At 40.1% G+C, this 25,166-nt stretch overlaps 1 protein-coding gene across 1 annotated transcript in view; it reads right to left on the minus strand.

Moving 5' to 3' along the window:
- gpc3 (glypican 3) overlaps nucleotides 1-22,190 on the minus strand; it is an 89,153-nt gene extending 66,963 nt beyond the window's left edge. The window contains exons 1-2 of the mRNA XM_037260667.1: nucleotides 21,683-22,190; nucleotides 17,576-17,737 (exon numbers count right to left, since the gene is read on the minus strand). Coding sequence (XP_037116562.1) covers nucleotides 17,576-17,737; nucleotides 21,683-21,839 — 319 coding nt within the window. The 5' untranslated portion in view covers nucleotides 21,840-22,190. The remainder of the gene's footprint in view (nucleotides 1-17,575; nucleotides 17,738-21,682) is intronic.
- Between the last annotated feature and the right edge of the window lie 2,976 nt (nucleotides 22,191-25,166).

The following is a 25,166-nucleotide window of genomic DNA, read 5'->3' on the forward strand; positions in this document are numbered from 1 at the left end:
TGCAACCTTTGTCAGGCATGTATTGTTTTGGCTACAATTACCATATCAAAGTCAGTTGTCAACTAATCAGTTGTATTATTGTTCATTAGATTAGGTAGTTGAACTCCAAAACTCCAAAAGACGCTTTGAAATGAGGTCACGGAAATGCCGTGGCACGTCGCGTCTTTTAAGTCTACCGTCGGCTTTCTGGCTGCGTGTTAACGATAGCGAGATGAAATATTTACGTGAGGAATGTTATTCTAAACGTATCTGCGAGCTCTCACCCTTAATCATCACATTAAAAATGGTCATGAATAGAAAGCTCAAAGTTTCACAGTTGCAACAGCCTGCAATAGTAAGTGCATGTGTGTCTGTGGAGTTAAAACACATTTTGGTTGGAAGCAGCAGGAAGTTAGTGTTATCTTGGGGACAAGGAGGGACAGGTAGTGTAATTATTTTTGCCGACTTTGATCCAGGATGAAGCCACTTCTGAACACCTGTTGGTGTCGGGCTCTTTGTGAGGCTCCATAATTAGATCTACAACCTCATGGAGGGGACACGCACCAGGCTGTGCCAGTTCTCTGTCACAAATATGCAAAGCACTGCGTTAGGTGGTTGTCCTCTGAAATCCACATACAGTTTGTCTAATTCACGAATAATCAGGTGAACTTTCAACTATTTCAATGTAAATTTATCCATGTATTTTTTGACCAACACTGTGAGCTATGTATAAATTTGCTGTTGTACTTTTCTTCCGATCATTACAGGACAGATATTGTTGTTGTTTTTTTCCACAATTCAAAGATGCCTGGTATCTTTGAATAAAAATAAATAATAAAAAATATCATGGCATGCTATTATCAAAATACCCTAGCCTCACTACACTTAGTCTTCTAAAATTGCCATGCAAATGAGACCATGCTCAGCCTGCCCCCTTTTACTGCTGGTCCAATGTAGAACACTGCTGTTACCACGGTGACCAGAGCAAGGATGCTGCGACGGGTGGATGGGTACATCTTTGGGAAGGGTGACGGATCAGAGTGTTCAGATTAAGCGAGTAGAGAGAGTAGAAACAGACTCTATTTTCATTCCAAGGAGGCAGAACTTCATCACCAAACTGTCAGCTTCTTACATTTTGTTCATTAGTGCATGTGTCGCATGCTGCGGACTCATTGACGAACATAAATACGTGGAAGACTGGTCAAATCAATCACCAGACTTTAACCCAATAAAGCCTGCATTCCACTCCTAAAGAGGAAAGTGAAGGGAGAAACCCCCTTGAAAGAGGCTACAGTAAATGCCTGGAAAAGCATTTCAAATGCAACAATCTGAAGTCAATGGTGGTCAGATATTAAAGGTTATTCACTTCAAGATATTTAATGTCTGTTCCTTTGCCCACTTGAAAAATGGTTGGCTTCAAACAAAAGGTGCCCTGTCCCATGATGTGAATACCATGAAACAAATGAAGGAATTATGAACGCTTGCCGCATATTCATCGTTTGATCTGAAAGCCAAATGTCTTCCGTATATAACAAAAGCAAAGAACCTGACATGTAGATACATTCTCAATCACAAAACACTTAGATGCTCAATTTATATACAAGCAGTTGAAAAGTTCATTTTCCATGTCTCCTTTAAAAGCCGACACTAACTTACAGCTCAGAACTTCTCCCTTGATCATTGTAAGCTACATTATATGAATTTAGAAAACACATACACGTTGGAACAAAGACATTATAAAACATTAAAAGTAGAAGTACTATGACTTGGTTGCTTTGATTTAATGATCCTAGATGCTGTTTAGTCTTGTGTTAACCTAAAACGTAAACTGTAGGTATGACGCTGGCTAAAGCAGTGCAGTCGTGCTGGTGAAAGCAGAAAAAGCCCTTCTTTTTTTGGAGGGAGGGGAGGGGTCTTTGCAACAAAGATATATCTGAAAAGATGTTTTGTGTTGTGACAAAACCAGACTAAAAACACTGGGCAGTTAAAAAGAGAAAATGCAGTTTTGACTGCAAGGAAGACTAACATGAGAAGTGACAGGCATGGTGAACACTGCAGCAGCTTAGTGTTGAAGATTTAATGTTTCTGTTCCTCAATTCAGTATTGCTCCAAAAGCATCAAAGAAGCTGCTTCTCAACTGCCATTCAAAGTATGTAGACTTTCAAATGACATTGACAGTCAAAAGTGTTGCCTGCATAGCAACAGTGACATTACATTGGTTGGCTTTCTTTTTGACAGTGAATATTCACAGGTTTTTTTGCATTGTGTCAGACATAAGACTTCCAGAGGGACCCGAATGGGGGACAGAAAAGGGAATTCTTTCGAGTAAAAAAATAACTTTTCTGACATACCGTGTCTTCATCCCTTTCAACGTGTTCCCAAGGCTTCCTATTATTTCTCAAAGAACAGTGTAGCTCAGTCAGAGGGAATCAAGACTAGATGGTCAAGGTCATTGTCTTCAAGCAGCCCCACAAAAAGCTTGTTTTGTAGCCAAAAGCAAAAGGTTTTTTGTCTGCACTTTTTTCTCCACTTAAGATTTTGATCATTTTTGAAAATTCTTACAGGGCCACTCCAAGTGTAGGCGTGCGCTGCAAGGCCGCTAGTTGTCCATCCCTGAACCACTGTGTCTCATCTGTCAGTATCCATCCATCGATTATTTTATCACTTATCCTAACAGGAGTCGCGAGCGCACTGGAACATCCCAGCTGACTTCGGGCAGTAGGTGGGGTACACCCTGAACTGGTCAGTGGCACATACATACTGGTTATTCACAATTACACTCACACCTACAGGCAATTTTGAGTGCTCAATCAGCCTAGCATGCATAATTTTGGAATGTGGGAGCACATCGGAGTACCCGAAGAAAACCCACGCAGGCACGGGGAGAACATGCAAACCCCACACAGGAAGGCCAGAGCCGGAATCACCTCTTAACTGTGAGGCGGACCTGCTAACCCTTTCGTAGTTTGTACTTGCGGTTCATCTGTTTAACATGATTTAACATCCGCAACTGGATGAATGTACACCTTGAGGTACAAGATATTCAAAACATTGTTACATAGTCAATGAATAGAATGTACTGGAATTTGTTTGAACGTTTTCAAATTGTAGTTTATGACATCTCCAGTCTCCCCTTCTGTCTTGTACTGCTTGTTCGAGTACTGCTTCCCCTGGGTTGGTCATTAACCCTGGCAGACACTCTAATTTTGACCTCATGAAGGCCTCTACATGCATTACTAGAGAGTTGTAAGCAGATCTAGTCACAATTACACCCCCACAGGGTGTTGTACCCAGTTTGTTCTGAAATGTTGTGGTTAAACCCAACACCTCTCCTGGGCTTTTAAAAGGGTTTGGCTTGATCTCGCTGCATGTGTGTCATCTTTTTAAAGTGCTGCATCTTATGCCCTGGAATAAACATGAATATGAGTGATGCTGTTTTATATTAGCGCAGAGTTTGCCTTCTCACTGCAGGAAGTACGTCAACTAACCCAATGTATGTATTTTGTTGTTTTTAAATTTGTCAGGAACTAATGTTTTGGGAGGAACGGAAGTATAAGAAATACCTTTTGAAGCACACAAATGAATTCCATTGATCAGAATGTATCAAAATGTAAATAAATGCACAAGTGAATAACAAGAGAGGGCACATGACCATCCAGCAAACCTTTGCAGTTGGATCGGATCATGCAGTTTTGCCCTAAAATACCAAGCCCGTTGCTTTTCAATTCAATTTCCAGCAAAACTTAGAGTCAATAATGATTCCTAAGAATTTATTCTCATTTACCCTTTCCAGGGTTGTGTTGTCTATTTTCAATTGTTGCTGGGACTATACTTCCGAAAATCGTGAATTTGGTTTTTTTAAGATTCAAAGATAGTTCATTTACATCAAACCACAATTTAAATTTGTCCAACTCAGTTGAGATTACTTTTATTACCTGGTGGAGATTCTCTCCGGAGCAGAAAATATTTGTGTCATCTGTGAAAATAACATACTTTAATAAACTAGAAGCTTTACATAAGTTGTTTATATACAATGTAAATAACTTTGGTCCTAATATCAATCCTTGTGGTACACCTCATGTGACATCTAAATGCGACAACCTGTGTTCCCCTATTGTCACAAACTGCTGTCTCTTCTCCATATAACTTTTCAACCACTCCAATCCTAACCCTCTGATCCCGATACACTCTAATTTTGTTAACAGAATATTATGGTCTAAAAAAAATAGCTACTACAAACTTCTTATCATCATATTCAAAAATGCCATAGAGTTTGTCCATTTTATTCGAAATCCATATGAATTATTTATGATGATAATTCATATTCATGCAGAAAGCTATCCAAATGTAACTCAAAAGATTTTTCCTGTATTTTTGACAACTGGGAAAGTAGAGAAACTAGTCTAGTTTTTTAAAAATACTTTTTTCCTCCTGCTTTGAAAATTGGAACTACTTTCATTTTCATTTTCAATTTTCATTTTACTGGGACAAGCTACCGATTAAAATGATAAGTTTATAATATGTGATAGTGGATCAGCAATAACATCAATCGCTTGTTCAAGCGTGTCATCTCAACACCATTGCAATCGAGGGATGTTTTGTTCTTAAATTTACCGTAAATTTCAGACTATAAGCCGCTACTTTTTTCTCAAATTTTGAACCCTGCGTTTTTTTCCGTGATTTTTCTCATGACTAATACACTTATACACTCATAAAAAGGCTGTGGACCGCTGTTGTGCTGTTGTGTTAATAAAAGTTATGCGTCCCTAAATAATCATCTCTTTCCTGACAATCATCTTTTTGTATATTCTCTTACAAATGGTAATTAAACATTAAAAACCTTACGCGATCATGCGGCGACTTTACATGCATTTTTTCTAACCGCCATCGGGGGGGCTTGAGCAGAAAAGGTAAGAGTGAGAGAGGTGGAATATATGCGTCGAGGAAGACAGTAGTGGCGCGTCGTGCACGAGGAAAGTTAGCGTAAACAGAGCCCAAAGATGGAAGACACTGGAAGGCGTGCGTATGACGCAGCTTGCAAGAAGGGAACAGCGCGGTTGCACGTAAACTTGGAATAAATGGATCGATTTAAAGTGGCCCTCCAACTTGAATGGAAGACTTCGATGACCAGCGGCGAGAAATTGTTTACAAAAACTGGACGCATGCGAAGAGTAACTTTCGCACAAGTCTGTCAGTGGATCCTGACAGCGTGGAGCAGTGTGAAAAAAATCCACCATCACCAACGGGTTTCGAAAAGCCGGTCTGCTGCGTGACGGAGAGGAGAGCACAAGCTCAGGAGTGAATTTGCCTCAGGACGAGAGTGACGATGAAAGCGACAACAAAAGAGAGAATGAGAAAGAGTGTTCCGACGTACATCTGGCACTATTCCACTCGGACACTGAGGAGGAAGATTTTGCTGGTTTCAGTGGACAGGAGGAAGATTTTGCTGGTTTCAGTGGACAGGTGTAAGACAAAGACGGCTCTCAGTGACTTTGTTCACTGGTATGTTCTTTTTACCTGCCTAGTTAGTGCTGTTACTTCCGTGTGTACAACAAGATGTTAATGTTGTTAAAACTTTAGCCTAGCTAGTATTAAATGTTACTTGTTTAAAATGAAATGTTAATGTGATTAAAACTTTAAAAATGCTTTCTGTGTACAGTCTTTCTATGTGAATAACTCGTGCGCACGTGCGACTTATAGTCCGGATGCAGCTTATATTTAAAAAAAACTGAAATACCCCCGAATTTTTGCTGGTGCGGCTAATGTTCTGGTGCGGCTTATGTTCTGGTGCGGCTTATAGTAGGTCGAAAATTACGGTACTCACAACTTTGATGATTTCATATCTATTTGTATTTCTCAAAATAAAAACATACTGTATTTCTTTCTCCATTAGATTATGCAGCACTCCACACTTGTGGTTGTCTTATTTCATTAGCCAGTTTTGGCCCCACCTAGGCAAAGAATCTATTGAAACCCTCTACCACATCAGGTTTTTCTGTCTTTAATTCATTATTACTTAGAAAGGTATCTGGAATCTCATAGTTTCTTATTTTGATATTCCAGATACCTTATTGCTTATTGGTTGGTGTAAGAAGAGTTCAAAGAGTTTCACACCTCCACAGACACATCTTCCTTTCCAGAGACAGGATCTGGGGTCTCTGAGATGTGCTTTCCTACTTTTAGGGCTGAGCTCAGTGGTTGAAAACCTTCTGGGTGTCAGGGCCCAGGAGAGATGAGACCCACCAGAAGTTCCTTAAGTCTCTGGATATTGTGGGACTGTCTTAGTTGACATGCCATTGCAACATTGCCTGAACAGTGGGGACACTGGTTTTGGATTGGCAGACCAGGGAGAAACAAAATAATTTCAGCAATAAGCAAGCAAACCCAGCTGGCCTGCAGTTTTTTTATTTATTAATTTTTTTATTTTTTTATTTATTATGTCATGATACCATGGCATTTTGATTGGCTGATAAATGTGAGTCTAATGAAGGCTTTAACAGTAAGTACATCCTTATAGAATTAGGAAAACAGTAAGAGATCAGCCAAACACTAGACAGAGAAGCCAACAAAGAACGCTGGACCTCGTACAAAAAATCATTTCGGATCGGGCGTTTTTCTCTTCTCATTAATCTTAAGTCTTTGTGTTGCGCTGAGACATTCTTAATGGAACCCCTTTGCTAGGCTGAAGAATTGTGTCATGAGTACTAAAAAAACACGAGTGATGTGGCACTCTCAGTTATTAACACTGCATGAACTTACGAACTCTGTCTGACTTCAGAGCAGCGATACACACATTAACAGATTTACTGTGGAAAAGATTGGGTCAAACCCGCCATGAATGCGTTGCTTTTCAAGTGAGCACAAAACATAGTGTATATAAATGTCTGAAAGGGAATGCCATACACTGACCTAATTCACTTGCTATAAGACAACAAATGGAAAATTATGAGTCCCAGCGTAGATTGACAGGTACTAAAACAGCATGATGGATGACAATGAGCGACACAACTCTGAGCAAAGGAGACAGGTAACAGCGTAGAGGCTCGTGGGAAGGGGGTTGGAGGGCAAGTAGTTTGAATGACAGGGTGACACTGTCAGCTCCTCTGCATCACACTCTTCAGGGGATCCCCCGAGCGTGTTGTGTAGAGTAAACCGCTGCAGTGACGAGAGTTCCTCAAATATCACTAGGGCACGATTCATTCCTCTTGTTCAAATTCCCTGAAGTGGGCCCAGTGTGGCCAACGTGCTGCCAGCACTTGTCAGACCCTCCAAAGTCTGCACAGCCAAACAGAGCCACTCCCTCGAGGCTGACGCGCACACACAACCCTCTGGTGGCCCATTACAATTCACAACAAAACATTTCAGACTCCTAATGAAAACGCACTAAAAGACGGTTCATCTCCACCAACTTCACCCTCCATCTTGGCCATCAGGCAAGGATAAATTATTAATGAATGGCCGCTCAGTCAATCAGGATCAATACTCACAAGGTCCAAATTTCCCCTGTTTTTTAAGCGCCTTTCCCACCTGTATCTAGTTTGTCTCTGAGAAGAGAAGCTGAATGCCAAAGACTCACGGACGCTAGACAGAAGAACTACTTTTACAGTTATACTGAAGGTTCTAAAAAGCACAGACACGATATACTGTAGCCGATGTGAGAGTTACTCGACCGCTCTGATCGACCCACCACTCCCATACCCCCGACCCGTCACCTCCCCACTGACAAGCCGGCCGGGAATCAGCTAGGGGGGCGGGGGGGGGGTAATGGAGCTTGTCGGAGTGCTCCCCGCTTCACACCACTTAGCCTTTCTCCTATCCAACTTGCTTGGAGATGTTGGGTTGGGGGAGGGAGGCAGAGGTGCTCCTATGGGAATTTGCGCAGACTCCTTGCAACCCAAACATTTCTCCTCACATCAGTCACGCCATACAGGCAGAGAAGCATGTAGCGCTTCTCTTCGCCACTTCTCTTTCTTCTGTCTCACTGTGTAACCCAATTAGTCTTTGTTGGACCTTGACATCCACTCACAATCCTGCTGGGCTAACATGCTGTCCTTCATCATTCAATATCCACTAAATATGGACAGTTTTACTTTGAGTTGGAGTCTCAAAGCTGGCTGGTATTCTTTCAATTTCTTTTATATACCTGAGTGTCGAACATGTTGTTTCACAACTATTCAAGTGGTGTCTCCACTCAAACAAAAGTTGACCAGTTGTGTCCTGTTGTGTTGAGAGCGTTAATTGTTGTCAGGTAAGTATTTTTATACATCACGCCAGACGCTGGTGTTGATGTCATTACACATCTAGTTCTGTGATTTTGGGAAGATGCACGAAAGAACATACAGTTTACAAGTCTGTACTGTAAAAAAGGCAAAGGTGAAATCAAATGAAATAAAAATGCTTCTGATAAGGACATTGTTTAGGCTGTCTGTGTAAAAGGGTGACAATGCTATATTTGAGGCTGGTGGGAAGTAGGCTGGTGGGAAGTAGGACATGTCCCACTTGGAGAACTCAAAACGTTCCAGGCATAAGAAGTTGACAACAAAAATAATATGGTTACACAAAAACAAGAGAACATAGTCAAGTCAAGTCAAGTTTATTTATATAGAAGGCCCTAACCCTAACCCTCCTCTAGCTCCACTCAACGTGGAGGAGCAGCGGCTCGACTCTGAGACCCTTACGGATCACCAAGCTTGTCACCCTGTCTCTAAAGAAAAGCCCGAAAATCCTGAAAAGGAAACCCATCTTGGTCGCTTGTATACGGGATCATGTTCTTTTGGTCATAACCCATAGTTCGTGACCATAGGTGAGGACAGGAACGTAAATCGACCGGTAAGTCGAGAGCTTCGCCTTTCGGCTCAGCCTCTTCAACACAACGGACCGGTACAAAGTCCGCATCACTGCAGACGCTGCTCCGATCCGGCTGTCAACCTCCCGCTCCATCCTGCCCTCGCTCGTGAACAAGACCCCAAGATACTTGAACCCCTCCACTTGGGGCAGGATCTCATCCCCAACCCGGAGAGGGCATTCCAACCTTTTCCGACTGAGATATCAGATTTGTTCTCAAATTGTTCTGACAGTCAAAGACCCCGTAAATTCAACACATCATTTTTTCCATTGTAGCATGAAAATCAAAAAGACAGTGTTAGGACGATGCAATTTCAAGGACATCATTTTAACTAACCCTATAATAACTTAAATCTTGACAATATTATATAAATTAGGCAAATGCGACCACATGAAGTGCTACTAATTAACTTTGTTCATGCTCTCAAAACAGCACAATAGGCTTACAGGCAGCAATTACATAGAAAATCAGGAACAATCCAACTCAGCGCTTTATAGATCGAATGATTGTTTCCATAATATTTTATGTAAATTAGTCACTTTGAAAACTTTTCAAGGCAGCTGGGGCCACAGCGACTGTGAGAAGTCATGTGATTGTTTCCGTTTGATTGATAAAGTGGAGTCAAACGTCGCTCGTGGTTACATTGAATTGGTGAAATAGTCCTGTGACAGTGGCGTAAGGCAGTAGTTTCTCTGTAGATCACACATGCAATGATTGATAGATTTAAAAATATTAAGAATGAAAGTGGTAAGCAGAATGTATAGTACAGTAGGTCAGTGCTACGTAGCAAAAGTAGGATTTCTTTCATTGCAAAAATACCCATGTGAATGTAAAAAGTATATTGCATTCAAACAATTCATAAAAGTACAGTTTGTCCAAAATGTTACTGAAGTAAACAAAAGGGGAAAAATTACTGCCATCTCTGATCCCAATACACCAATTTTGGGGTATCAACTGCCTATTGGCTTCAGGATTGTTAAAGAATGAAGACTTTTTGGCAAAACTACAAGTCAATTCATCAGTTATCAAATTTTCTAAATAAAAAAAGAAATAGCTGTCAATGTGTCATTGTTGTTGCTTACCCCCATTCAAACGTTAAGAGAGTATGTCATTTTCTTTTCAACCAAGACATGAGACGGACAGGTTTAGGATTATTTGGCCTTGGCAGAGGTCTATTGCTATTTACCCTTGACTTTGTTTTTCCAAAAGCTCGACCCCTCCACCCAACCATGGCTTGGCTGAGCTCATGTTGCATAAGCATTTCAATATTTCATGAGCAGATATTAAATATGCATCTCTCTTGTGGCAGATGGTCAAAAGCAGAGGACAAGCAGTGAGGTCATAAGGTGAAGAGAACTAAAGTGAACAACTCACAGAACCCTACTCACTTGGTTTTAACGCTCACACTACAACCCGACTCAGTCTCAAACAAGTGAGACGTGCGATTAAAGTGACAGCAGAGTGCACTTTACAAAAGCCTAAGATGCTTTTCATAAGCAACAAAACCTTGAAGATTAATCCCGGAGCAGAAGTCCCAAATCACAACCTGACAAAAAGTGAGCACAAAGACAATGATAGACAGGCAAACACCTTGTGGCCTGGGTGAGTTTGAACTCACTAAACTCAAAAGCGTTTGATCAAAAGGTGTGATGGCTTTGACTTGAACAGACTCAGCAACCTTTGCAGCTAGGACACAACGATAACAAAGATTTGATTCAACAGGAATCCTGTTCGGTCATAGGCAAATTTGAGTAAGAGCCATGTGATTTCTCACGGTCAATCAAAAATGACAGGAAATTAACATGATGACAAAAACACCCCGCAATGTCTACAATTGAGAATTTGATCAAAATAGTCATGAAAAAGTTGAACAAAAAGTTTCAATTGCTGTCATGTGTGATGTAAGATCAATATATTGTGCACGTCCTCAGCGAAACTCAGGGCATCAAAGAATCGCCTCGGTTCATGTTTAGTTTTACTCATTCCAAAAGAAGCAGCAGCTTCAAAAAGAGGTGTTGAGAGACATCGGAAGTTACGTGAAGAAAGCTGACTCACATTCAAAGAGATAAAACTCCAGCGGCTCCAAACGCATCACTTTTTATCAAGAGCAGAGAGTTTTATTTATAATGTTTTTTCATGCATTTTGCCAATAGGTGTGAATGTTAGTCTGAATAGTTCTTTTTTTGTACGTGCCGTGTGATTGACTGGCAACCACTCGGCTTCTAAATTTGCATCAACTTAGCTTGTTGATCTAAAGACATGTCTGCAAGCAATTTGGTATCCATTTGGCAGAAAATGTGACATATGGAAATACCGTGGGTTCCTTTGAAGCAGCTCATTTACTCATTGCACTTGTGCATGTTTCAATATGGTGCATTCCTTCTCTTTTCCGCTCTCCATCCAAACTCATGAACTTGTCATCAGACAGCTCGAGAAACAAAAGCTCTTTTTCTCAGCTGGAGATGGGAGGAGCTGTCAGTCCCTTCTGCTATGTTTGATGAGAGCATTTCAAATGACACTTTGATCCTCACTGCACTGTTTGTTTTTTCCTCCATGATGAAATTCAGCTCGAGAGGCATGCAACAGGGCGCATCATTAAAATGTGGCTCAAACACCAAGAGCTACCAGGCTTGTCCTGAAAAACCACTCATGACAATTTTGGGTCACATCAGCATAAAAAACACAGCGTGGTATACAGGAATCGTGCAGATGAACAGAAATCATCTCTTCTCCCCCACAAAAATAGCGACACAAAGACGGAATTGAAATTGTTTTTTTGTGCTAGAATAAATTAATCTAATGAGGCAGATCTGTCATATTTTGGGATTAGAAAATGCATAACAGTATGCCTTACACGGGAACTACTCTATTTCGAAAACTCACGTTAAATTCAATGACTTTTTTTTTTCTCTGTTCATCAGGGGGAAACTATGACAACACATTTAAACGCTTTAGAAATGTTAACAAAAGTTACCAGGTTGTCTTGTGTCTCATTTATATTCAAAACGAGAAGTCGGGGGAAAAAAAATCCCTCACACCAGAGATCAGCTCAGGATGAATACAACATAACACACTCGCTCTGAGACGGAACAGCCCTTTGTTAAGCTCACATGTAAGATGAGCAGACCAAAGTGTGTGCATGTGTGAAAGAGGCTCTCTTTTCTTTCATATTTCCACTTTTGAAGAATTTTTACCCCATGCAGCGCTAGCGCTGATTGGCTGAACTATTATCAACAGAGAGACAGCTGTCATGTTTGGGTTGGTCAAATAAAAAGACACTGTGATTAAAAAGGTATACGTATTTTGAATGCACTTCAACCAGGGTGCCGAGCTCTTTTGTTAAGAAGGAAGCCGGCCGGGGCCTCCTGTGGAGAAAGGAGAGCTTGGCAACCTACTTCGAGCCTGTTGGGATAAGACACTCTTTTGAGTAACCAAACAAAGAAAAATGAGAACATTGACCATAAATAAAAACAAAGTGAAATCTGAGTAAAATGTGTTAACTGATTCACATGATTCAAGGTGATTCACATTGTTGAGGAAAAAGAGATTTTATACTTTCAATGTCATATCTAAGCAGTCTGAATAAATCCCCCTGTGTTATTGTTTGATTATTTCACAGCAATTCCGTGTTGAAACTCGAAAACACAGGACACCAAAAAAATAAGAACAATGAATGTCAGGTTCCTATTTTATAAATGTTAAATAAGTTAACAGTATGATTGTGTGTAATTCGGTAAAATTGTCAATGTTTCAATCTTTTCTAAATGTACCAGTAGTGTATTTGTGTGCTTAATATCACTCAAGTGGAGGAATATATGAAAATTGGATGAAAATATCAATTATACATTGAAAATATATCATCGGGAAGCATATATTTCATAACCTATTTTGAATTAATGTTTATAAACTACTTAAAGGCATACATTACTACATGAAAAAAGACCCCCACCTCATCTCTTCCACTTAACTAGCCTAGGCTAGTTATCCAGAAATTAATCTCCGCTATTCCATGGCTGGTCGACAAAGTGCTCCTCTAAAATCGAAGATTCAACCTCCCGATGGATTCTTACCCAGGCTGGTACCATAAATATAAATGCTTATGTATGTGTATAAAAATTATTTTCAGCTACTAAATGTGCAAAGTTTGTCATCCTAATCGAGTGACAAAATGCATCAATTTTGCATTTGCCTCTGGGGACATAAACCAGATATATTTGACTCAATCCACAAATGGATAATGAAGGGAAGAAAAAAAAAAGATCACAGTTGGGGTGGATTCACAGGTACATTTTTCTATGCTGTTTGTCAGACTCACACACTAAAGTGTTCTCTGAGGCAATTCACTGCATAGAGACAAACTCCTTGGTGACTCCTTTGAACTAAAAGCAAAAGCGCTGCACACTTAGGGAGTATGCACACACCACATAGTACACACCACATAGTATTACTTTGTAAAATTGTTTCCCAGAGAGAGTGCATGCAAAAACTAATGTGTGATGGGCATCATGAGAAAATACACTCAACGGCAATTAAGTTCAAGTTAAATTGCAGGTTGATGGAAGATGATGTGGTAATGCTTGGTGTACCCCATTGTGTCTAAATGATGCTCCAAGGAGCCCATTGGACACAGGAAACGTGCCTCTCTACATCATTAGGTTATTAGATTGGCCCAGGGCAGCACGTAAACAACTTCTCGCAGCTTGCATACTGTACACCCCACCAGTCTTTATGGGATGACTGAGGGGAAACTACTTTGGTAGACAAAATAACTGCATGGTGGAAGTGATGCAAAGTAGATGATGGCAAGACTGACCTGCACCATTTATGGTTAAGAGAACAGCAAATATGCTGACTTAGAGAATAGATGCTGGGGGGTAACTGGGTCCGATTTTGATTATTGGCTACCGGAGCCTGCCGAGATTCCCCCTCTTGTTAAATCTTGTTTTGGGATACCGCCACTGAAAATGTCCATTCAGCACTACTGGAGACACACGAGGGCAAATTACACTCAAGGTCAGGTCGTAACAGGTTGTTGTGCTAATTACAAAAGAAGTCGATCGAATATTTGAGGCTGCTAATGAGATGCTAAACATGCTAGCCACCAGTAATACGGTATTAGAATTCACTCACTTGATGCCCGTAACACGTTTGAAAAAGTCGGGCTGGGTTAGATCACCTTTCCTTTTATCGAAACTCAATATGCGATTGGAAACTGAGGGCATCCGTTGTTGAAGCTTTGAAGATGCAATACTTTTCCATTCTTGCTTGATGTATAACTTCAGTTCTTAATGGTCAGAGGGCTCCGTTGTCATATTTTGCACTTCATAATGTGGCACACATTTTTATAAGGAGACACTTTTGGACTGCTGGCAAGCGAGTCCATTACTCAGACTTTTTTTACCATGCAAAGAGTTCTTCAGTTCATAGAAGAAACATAAAAACTCTCATATTCCTAGATTGTTCTTGGCAAAATATGACCCGAAATCATCTATGCTCTGACCTTGAGAACAGCGCACCAATCGAGGCTACAGGAGCACTGAGCTAGCTGGCCCACTTTAGCAGATATCACACTCACCCGCTCAGATATCTATGCATGACATTATAACAATTCAGGCCAATGCTGTCATCTCATGTTTATTAATTGGGGTTGCTCCTTGGATTTGGGTGTGACTGCCCTGAGGATCAGGATTGTTCCCCCCAGCTGCAAAGGAGCGATGAACTGAGATGAAACTGAGCCGACAGTTTTACACAAGTACACAAATCCCGCTTGCTCCGCTGCACATCAACGTGCGATTGAACCAAAATAAGAAATAAGAGAAGAAATTAACTCGTATTTTTTTACATTTAAAAGGAGATTATTTGAAATATGTACATTTGGGATTTTCGAATACAAACATTTTTCGATTTTAAAACATCTTCAGCTTGTTACTGCAACACATATTTGAGGGGAAGAAAACAATTAGATGGGTATTAACAGTCATAGACTTATTTTGCGCAAAATGGAATGTCAGAGTCCCTGAATAAGGTACTATGGTGGTGAGAGTTATGGCATATTTCTATTATCAATTTTTTAAAGAAACAGTCAATGACTCTGGAATGATTACCATATGATAATAGTCTTAATACTAGGTACAGTTCAAATCAAGTGTCTTCTGAATATTCCTGTGTTTGTGTATTCAAAGTATATTTGTTGTAACTTTCATCTCCAACTTAGCATTGGCAGACTGCTGCAATGAGATTGTTGTATCAATTTATTTCCACTGCCACGGTGCAGTATCATGTCCTTACACGCTAACAAAATATTCATAATTCATTTATGAAATTAAATTCCCAGCATGCGAAGGTTTGACTTCTCATTTAAAATTTTAAAGATGAGCACCATGCCCAGGTTCACAGAGTCTCGTTTTGAACAAAATTGAAAGCATCGAGCCATTACGAGCGAGGCAATCATAACACGCAGGGGAAGTTGATATGATGATCTTGCTAATGGGATTCAAAATGAAATTTGAGTCCATCACAAATCAGAGTCAAAGCTGCAAATATTCCACTGCACACTATTTCTATGGAAATAATGCCATCAGGATATTAGCCAGGGTTTACTAGAGTCCGAAGAGCAAACAAGGCAATGTGTATGCGAGCCGTGCAATATTGGAAAGTCCGAGCAAATTAGCTACGCCCTATTATCGATCTAAGAGACTATGTATTAGTTTACACAAGTATCTCTACTTCAACCCAAGTACAGAGTGTGATTACTTTTGCCACCTCTTTTGTACAAGTAAGGTTTGGAAAAAAGCACGCGGAGCAGGTGGAGCGGCAAGGGGATGGCGATGCAGAGCTGGAGATCGGCGAGTGGCGAGAAGAAGCCTTTTGATCTGTGCTAGGATTGAGTGTTGGAGGGGAGAAAACAGAGAACAGCAAATAGCATGCGCTCAATTCTCAAGACTGGTGAACACATGAGGAGAGAAAGACCGAGCAAGTCAAATAGATTGACTGAGACAGAGATGGAGAGAGAGGATGACACGGTCTGAGGGAGAAGAGGACGATAGAGGGAGTAGAGAGAGACAGATAAGACTAGGATGTTAAAAGGATTTCAGTGCGGGGGATGTTTTGGGAGTTCTCTGCGGCCCTTTGCTAAAGCAATTAGTATTGAACCCCTTCTAGGAAAGTGCAGCGGTCTCTAATGTTGTTAGCTGTACAAGACCAAGTGGAGCAAACCCCACAGTCCCCATTAAACCCAATGTCTTAATTGCCGTGTGTGTGTGTGTGTGTGTGTGTGTGTGTGTGTGTGTGTGTGTGTGTGTGTGTGTGTGTGTGTGTGTGTGTGTGTGTGTGCATGTGTGCGTGTTCACAGAAATCCCAAAATAGTAAACAAAAGAAACAGATGGAAAATGTGTGAAATATTGAAGAATAGTATGTGAAAAGAAAAAAGAAAAACATGAAAATGGGCACCTCTTTGAGGTGGGCATATTAAACACACACAACTTAAAACTTTACACTTGTACATCCATGAGCAGTGCATGGACAATTGAGAGCTGCAAATTATATTTTTTATCTTCAGAATTGTCGACTTATATACTTATGTAAATACTAAATGCCTCATCCCAAAATATGTAAAAGTTGGTGACAGCCAACAAGCACGTGTATCCCAAAGAAGACAAAAACAATTATTGAAAAAACTATAGGAGCAGGCAAGTGAGATATATAAAACAACAAAATAAACACACCTAAGACAACGATGACGAATGGTCGTCATGACCTAAACTAATATTACGGACTCAAATAACAAAAGGAGGAGGAAAGAGCCACGGCGGAAGGACGTCAACCTCTAAAAAAGTTGGAATCTGACCAACACTAATATAATGTACGGGATGCAGCAAAACAATATCATATCGAAACTACACATGGCCATCATACAAAATAGCAAACCCAAGAACTGAATCTGACCTGCGCAAGAAAAAAACTGAAAATCACAGCAGTGCATGCCAGAAAATACACAAGAAGAAACTACACTAGAACTATGTAGTAAAATTAATTATTATATCAATCGTTATTATGATTTGCCTTTCGTATTGGCTTCAGTCACGTCAATCAGAAAGAATGACATCTGAGAGGCTGAAATCAGAAAGCAGCAACTTTGAGCATCTGTCCCTCCTAAGGTTTCGACCTGGTGACCCAGTGAAGAGGTTTTGATGTATGTAAACATTTTACTGGACTCGTTACACAAAAGTCAGTCTCACAGGTTCCTTCGGCCACATTCGCCGCAGTGTCCCTTGAGACAATTCAGACCCTGTACGCCGATTTGTTGGACTTAGTAACTCTTTATGACGATATTTGGCAATAACTATTCATTTTCTGGTCCCTTAAAATGTGTGAGGCACATAGACAAACTGTTGTAATTCCTGCACCATTCACCTAATTTGGATGTAAATGTTTTCATATTACTCACTATCTGTCTGACCTCTTAACCTTGAGTGGTTGTCTGAACTGTAGCAGCTTTTCACAGTGAGTAACCAGTTATGGGTCCATTTTTGGAGCAACATGTCTGTCACCTACAGCCAAACGACATCCAAAGTCACTTAAACAGACCTCGTTTGTTGTTAGAACGTTGACTGGAGCAACAACACGTTGCCACTTTATGCACGTTATGCTGCAAAAGTGTGACTGACAACAATCATCAATATTTGTCCCATAAAAAAGCTTCTGGAGTTGAAACCATGTCTGTGTTGGGTGATTTGTTATCTTAGAACTTACCTTGAAAAATGGCAGCATTCTGGATGATAATACGTTTGAGTTGAGCGCTGACAACCTGCAGGCCGGACTCCATGTTGCTGCGAGCGGCAAACTGATAGCGCTCCTCCATCTTTTTGGAACAGCAGGCTGGGCCTTTGGTTTGGCAAACCTGCAGGTCAGCACCTGGCAGGAAATCAACAGGCACATAAGGGTGTGAGTCTTGATGAGTACAAGGAAAGAAGCCAAATTGCTGCTCTCTCTCCCTCGCAAAGCCCAAGAGCAGCTATCAGATCAAATCCTGCCCTAAAAAACTTGCGATTCTTCTTCAGCGCTTGTTACTCAATGAAAAATAAACAACTGCTAAAAATACGAGTCGTTTTGAATCTTGCGCTGTGTTGTTTTCCACAGGGACCAATTTGGTCAAGAGAAACTTCAGGACCACTCTTACTGCAGTAAGAAAAAAAACAAACTTTTTTTTAATCCCCACAACAAAGTTGGGAGCATTTACAACTTGCAGACAAACAAACCCAGCATGGTCTTGGATAACACGACCACTGATGAGAGTGGTGAGGATGAAATATGCAGATGCCCAAGGTTGTTTTCCCATCGATTGATAACTAATTGGCCTCACAATTTTATTTTATTTTTTTTTTAAATCGGCTCCCAATAGAAGTATCAGCAAGAATCTTTCTCTGGATAGTAGGCAAGGAAAGACAAGGCAGCTTTATTTATACAGCATATTTCACACACAAGGCAACTCAATGTGCAACGTGTTCCATAATTGGATTTCATTTAATAAACGGGCACCAGAGGGAAGACAGACAGTTAAGACGGATTGAACGATCCGTTATACTGTTAATGGTAGCCACGCAGCGGTGTTGCAGGAGCACCGTGACAGAACTTCAATATTGTCGGATGATACCTCAAAGGACACCATTCCCAAAAGACTATTTTTAGAATACCGGCTCTGACGCTGCAATAAGAACAGGAAGGTGGTGGACAGTTTTTCCTACATTCCAATGTTTTTAGATTTAATAGAGACGAGTGATTCAGTATTGATAATGTATATAAATAAACTTAGAATTATAGTGTTGTTGTTTTTTTGATTGAGCACTATAAATTCTAGCTGGCACTAAGTAGAAATCTAAACATATTCCCTGGAACGAGGGTTGCTGTTCCTGCTAAACAGTGATAAAAAATTATATCAGTTCTATTAAGGGAAGTTAAAAAGAGAAAGTGAGACTAATTGACAGAATTTTCAATGTCTATTTGTCTTCTCTGTTTCTGAAAGCGCTGTGTCGAGTTCCACCCTTTGGTGCCAACATATTGACAATGCCAATTTTACTTGTGGACCTTTAAAATTGAATTAAATTGAATTTTTAAACCTTTTTACTAAGTATATTGGCTGTAATTCCGAAATGTTAATTGCCCAATTTTTGTGAAACTTGGTAAAGTAAATCTGAATGTGTGTACTCCAATGGCATCTTTTTGTTTCATCTTAATTGTGGTGAGGTATAAAGGCAAAATCATAACAACCATCCACGCAAACATGCATTTTCTATTTTCCTTACCCAGATGTCTTGACTGAACTGTAAATGAGCAAAGTGTTTATCAACAGCAAAACTGCTGTAATAAAAAGAATTGTCTTTTAAATTCAATTTTAAATAACATTGCCTTGTAAAAATCTCTATTAGCCCTTTGAGCTATTGATCTTGAGAAACAGACTTGAGACAATAAACGGTAGGCAGGGACTGACAATTTAGTGAGGAGATGCAGCAGAGTGTCAGTCAAACTGATTATCGAAGAGCTGGGAGCAAAACTGCGGGGGGGAAAAAAATTCACCGAGCTTTCTGATCTCAACCTACTCTCTCCTTCCTGGTGGAAGAGCGCAGACCAATCAGTGAATAAGGGAATAAAACTGTCCCATACCTTTTGCGCACACGCTGAAATGGTTAGAACCTTGACGCAATACAATGGTCTCCAATTGATAAGATCAACTTAATTTCAGGCTGCAGGGGAGATTTATTAAACTGTCAGCAACACCATGCTAATCATAGCGTATTCAGAGTAAATATATGCTGGAATTAAACTTTCAAATCAGACAAAATAGACATGTCAAGCGCCAGATGATAAATGTGCTTTAGTAGATACATTTAGCATGAAAATAAAATACATTTTCTGATCAAAAGCACCCATTAATTTGATTCTACCTGCTCCTATTACCCCAATAAAACATCCCTATACAAGAAAAAGCTTTGTCGTGTACGCAATGTGAATTAAAAATATAAAGTTGATTATATTAAAAAAAAAAAGTGTTCATTGTTCTATTTTTATTGTTTAATAAAGTCATAGATTAGCAAAACTGCTCCTCAACAAAAACAATTGTACCCAGAAAGGATAGACATAAAATGTTTCATTACACTTGTTTATTCCTCAACAGCTGCCTGCCTGACACTTTATCCAGATAATTATCCAATGACCTCCCACTTCGGAAACATTAGAATAATGTCATTGATTATTTGCTGTTGTGTGAGAAGACGTTTCATTTCTCCTACATCATCATCATCACACTTTTTTGAAACACCTCCATGAACCCAATACAGTACAGTTCTTCATCACATCTAATGACCTCAAAGTATGACATTATGCTTATGACTGTATCACACTACTATCATCTATTGCGCATGAAACCAATTTTACCGTTCCTAATACAACTCACAGTTGAATGTGTGTTTATTTATCATTGTCTACAGTACAGCGACACAATCTATTGAAATCCGACCCATTTTTCAGAGATGTTCTGTTTTGATTGACACTGTCAGAGGCATTGTCCATTCATTATTTTCTTTACTACTGGTAAAGAACACGGTACGAGGGAAGTGGCGATGGACTGGTTGACCTCTTGACTATTCTACCGTGCTGACTGTCAGACAAATGAATCTTTTAGCTGTCCATCGTGTTCGATGATAACGCTTGCTCCAAATTAATATTTTAACAAAGTGAACATTTTTCTCGATATGTTTTACAATTGCTGTAAAGCATCATTGAGCATCTCGAAAAGCACTATATATCAAACAATGTATTAACGTTTGGGAATGCAGTTCTCCCCTGTAAATTAGCTATAGGAGAACAATAGGAATAGCGTTTATAAAATGACACAGTGCTGTTTTAATATCTCTTTTACAGCATCTTATTTGATTGTACTCATGTTAAACCTTTCTTGAAAGCTGCATCAAAGGTGCTGCAGAGGTTTCAGGAGAGCTACCATACATAAGCAATGCAGTAGATACTGTGTTTTATATTCCAGTCGGAGACATCATCCTGATAAACAATGCATAACAATTGTGGGTGTCAGGGCCATGTGGAAAAGTAAACTAAGCCACAACTGTGAAGAACCGTCCGACTGCATGGTGCATTGCTTCCTTGAACTATCTGCTTACTTAAAAACAGACTTTGAGATTTGTGGAGGCTCAATATATCTACGGATGTGCTGGATCTTTCTCCCAGCGGCTGTGTCAGATATCTGCTGGCCCAGGTGGAAGGTGTTTGATTAAAAGTGGATGCATGGAGAAAACACATCGCTGGAGCTGCATGGGCTCACAGATGGGAGATGAATATGAAATGTAGATAGGGCATGCCAAAAAAATGATTTTAATGCATGTCAAGCTTCTTCCACGTTATTTAAATTGCAGCCTTTTTCAAGTTTATTCCACTCTTTCCTATTTTGGTAGCATAGAGGGAAAGGAGAATGGACACAGAAACACCTGATGATGAACATGTGCGACTGTCCTCAAAATAAAATCTCTTGTTTTACAAGCGTTGGGTCATTCACATTGGTGTTTTTGTTTCGTTTTGTTAAATCGTATATGCAATAAACTTGATTGCCTATCCAGTCAAACAAGTCCTATTTATCAGAGGTCATTACTCGTGGTTTTTGTTCAATGCATCATTATTAATCTGAAACTTTGCGCAAACAATATTAAGCATACGTGGAGCATTACTCCAACATTTCTATCTTTGCAGATTGAAACTAATTATAATGCATTTTATTTACATCCGGTTTACAAGCGATGGCTTCTTCACGGAAGTCCTGCTTGTGAAAGTGAAGGCACGGGGTGAAGTCGTTACCTGACACGGCGGTTTCAGGGACCCACTTGGATCCCGGGTGCAGGGTCTGAAACACAGCGCGAACCTCCTGGCAGTTCGGCGTCTGTCCGCTAATGCCGGAGAACAACCGTAGTAGGCAGGCGCACAAAAGGGCACTGGTGACTCTTAAACTAAACATGATGGGCACGCCAAACTTAAACGCGACTGTCTGTAGATTAATATGCAAGCATTAAAAGTTCGATGATCCGGTGTTTCAGCGATATTTTGATGACTCTGCGGTCTTGGGGGTCAGCATCCTTGTGCAGGAACGGGTCGTGCTCCAGCATCCACGCGAGCAAGTCCGACGACGGTGGCAAGTTGAGATCTCCTTCACCGAATCGAACACTGCTCGAGTCAGCTCAAGGCATGTGCGCGCGTTCTCGACGTGCATGCACGCGCACACACCTGAGTGCAGGTCCCTCTTTCGTGTTCGTACCAGCAGCAGTGCAGAGATTCTCACTTCCTTCAAGTGCACTTTTAATTTTTTTTAAACGCCAAATGTCTTGATGTTGGTTAATTTCCATTTCAGAAAGATGAAACTTGGCTGTAGATTATCTCGCCGACACATGGCGTCAATTACGGTGTAATCACGCCATCTAGCGTTCGATCTGCGAAGAATGCAGGGAAAAAATGCCGCTCACTACTATGGAAAACTCCTTTAGAGTTATTCCAGGAAAACAAATTTCATTCCATAGTTTTCTTTCAACAGTTTGTGTTAAAATAAATACAGGACCACCTCATCTTATTACGTGTAGCCTTTTGTACCCTCATGAGGACCAGCAGTAAAGACAATAATGAATAGAGAATACTTCTAACAATGTCAGTCAAATCGTCCCTGCCTTTTATTGTTTTTAGGAACTTTTAACAAACCGATTTTAAAATTAGAAGTCATGGAAGACAATCAAAATTATGTTACCAGAAATTTGAACACTAGAATTTTTGGTGGGGGGCTGGAGACGTGTAAAAAATGAAATAAATCTTTTTTTAAATTTTTTACCAAAATCAGAAATAAATCAGATAGGTTATATAAGATGACATATAAGCCATCTTTATCCATTCCTCCATTTTAAATCATGTTACATCAATAATCTTCAAACTCGCGTGCATGTTTTAACATCAACAGGAATAGACCTACAGTACATTCTGTGAAAGTCCATTTAGGCAAAGAGAGAACATGCACACAATAGAATTTCATTTATTGTACATAGCCCATTTCCCAACAGCTGCAGCAAAACACTTTACAAATGACAACAAATAATGATAAGACACAGTGAAACCAGTAAATGAAAAAGGAGATTTGGAGCCTGTATGTATTTGAACTGTGAACATTCTGCAATATTACCCATCTCTTCAGATAAATATTGCTGCAGCCTTATAAACATAGACATGATTTAATCATCCTGCGGATTACAGATGGATACTGTGCAATTCCTTTCAATTACTACGGTGTTGGAATTGCGAGGTCATCCACCCGAAAACCACGAGACAAAAGCGGCAGTGTTAAAAGTCTCAGTGCAACAGAGAGAATCAAATAGTTTGTCCTTGCCATTGTGAACAATATTTAGAACTATAAAGGCCTGGGGACATCTTTAGTGGGTTTTGTGTGACAAACAGAGAGCTTTGCATGGATTTGCACAGCAGGAAGCGACAGAAGCTGGAAGCAAACCAACAAAACTCACCGTCAGCCCATAAGTCAACTCGTCCATAACTGTATGACGATGTACGGTGGAAGGCCAAGTGACTGGCAACACCTGAAGTGCACAAACTGCAGTAGGTAAAGTAAACACTACCTGCACTGTGAGCACTTTGGAACAGCCAAGTCAATGACTGGAGATACGCACAGCAATTATTACAAATAAACGTTTGTTTCTCATCTACAGTGGAACCTCTTAAGTCAATTTTATTAAGCCTTGAGGTCATAAATGACGTCACCAAAATTGTTGAAGGGGCGGGGGTGAATTGATGTCACGCATAAAGTCATGTGACGTTCATCACTAAACCTCAATTAGCAAGCACTAAAAGGATTAACTGAGATCTGAGATTTGTGTTCACTTAAAAAAATTTTTTTTAAAAAGCCAGCATCCTAAAATACACCCCCACATATTCACAAATCAGTGTTTTGTTTAATTCACTGTTTGTACTTTAACACTTAAGAACATTACAAACATTACTTTTTTTTTTCATCTCAGTGGTTAACTTGTCACTTATCAGTGTGACCTATTAAAATAAATTGGACAGTCAAGTTTGTAACTGACATATTTTCAAATGTTGTGGTGTCCTTTAATTGCTTGTGAAGGTTCCACTGTAACTGTGTATGTAATATATTCTGATATCTGATTATGTGTGGACCACTGAATGCCCGAATTACGACCTCAAGGTACGATTTGCTTGCTGTTACAATCACACTTTCTTTTCAAGTGTTTAACAGCATGCTATTAATGATTTTGCAGTTATTCAACCAATGTTAACGGTGTCAAAATGAGGTCATCCCTCCCGTGCGTTGCTTGCAAAGAACACCGCAGAAAGTGAGCTTGTAAAACCTCTCCAGCCAGAAGGAGCAACTAGGGCAGTAGATAATCAAGTGTTTCACTATACTACACTAGATGCACCTTAGCTGGAGGGCCTTGGGGTCAAGCGAATCATCGGAGGTGTGGCCAGAAGAGATTGTTTTGCTCTATCGCAGACATGTCCAATCAACCTGAAAAGGAAATAATAAACACAGTTGATTGCATCACATAAAGATACAAACCAAAACTTCCTATAGGAATCATTGTTAAGGAATAAAAGCCATCAAGCTATTGTTTTTGTTCTAAGAAAAAACTTGTAATACTGCACTCATTTCTCAGTTTTGTAATGACCTAAAACCAAACGTGTGTTTCTGCACTCTCACCATTTTGGTTTGATGTTTCATTTTGTGGTGACTGGTCTATGACCCATGCACGGTCACTGTTCTGTGCTAAAGGCTGCACACTATCTGAGTCGTGTCCACACAAACATTCTCATCCAAGGTCTTGCCATAGCTCTGCTCTGGAGGGAAAAATGACACGGGCTTCTTTTAAAATACTTAAGCGGGCTTCCAAGGAAGCCCACGTGCAAATTAGGGAGCCTAATTGGTCCAAAACAACCACATCTTCTGTGGACAAGGGTCACGACCTTTTTCCAGGTTGTTTTGGTGGTGGCCATGTTTTACAAGGAACTCATTCTTGTCCACTGAGGTATGAAATGCTCAGGAACTAATTTCTTCTAGCTGGTGAAGCTTAGTTTTAGTTCCAGTTTATCCTAGAGATGTTGATAGTCATTAGATCATTTGTGTTCATTTCATTTTTGTAATACTTAATTTGATGGATTTGATTGACGTCGGTTTGTGTGTGCAGATGTGATGTCCTTTTGTTTGTCATGCTCAAGAAACAATTTCATCTCCGCTGATCTGTGCGTCTTGCTACTCTTTGGTTACATCTGATGTGGC

This window comes from Syngnathus acus, chromosome 10 (assembly GCF_901709675.1).
Source record: "Syngnathus acus chromosome 10, fSynAcu1.2, whole genome shotgun sequence".
NCBI lineage: Eukaryota > Metazoa > Chordata > Actinopteri > Syngnathiformes > Syngnathidae > Syngnathus > Syngnathus acus.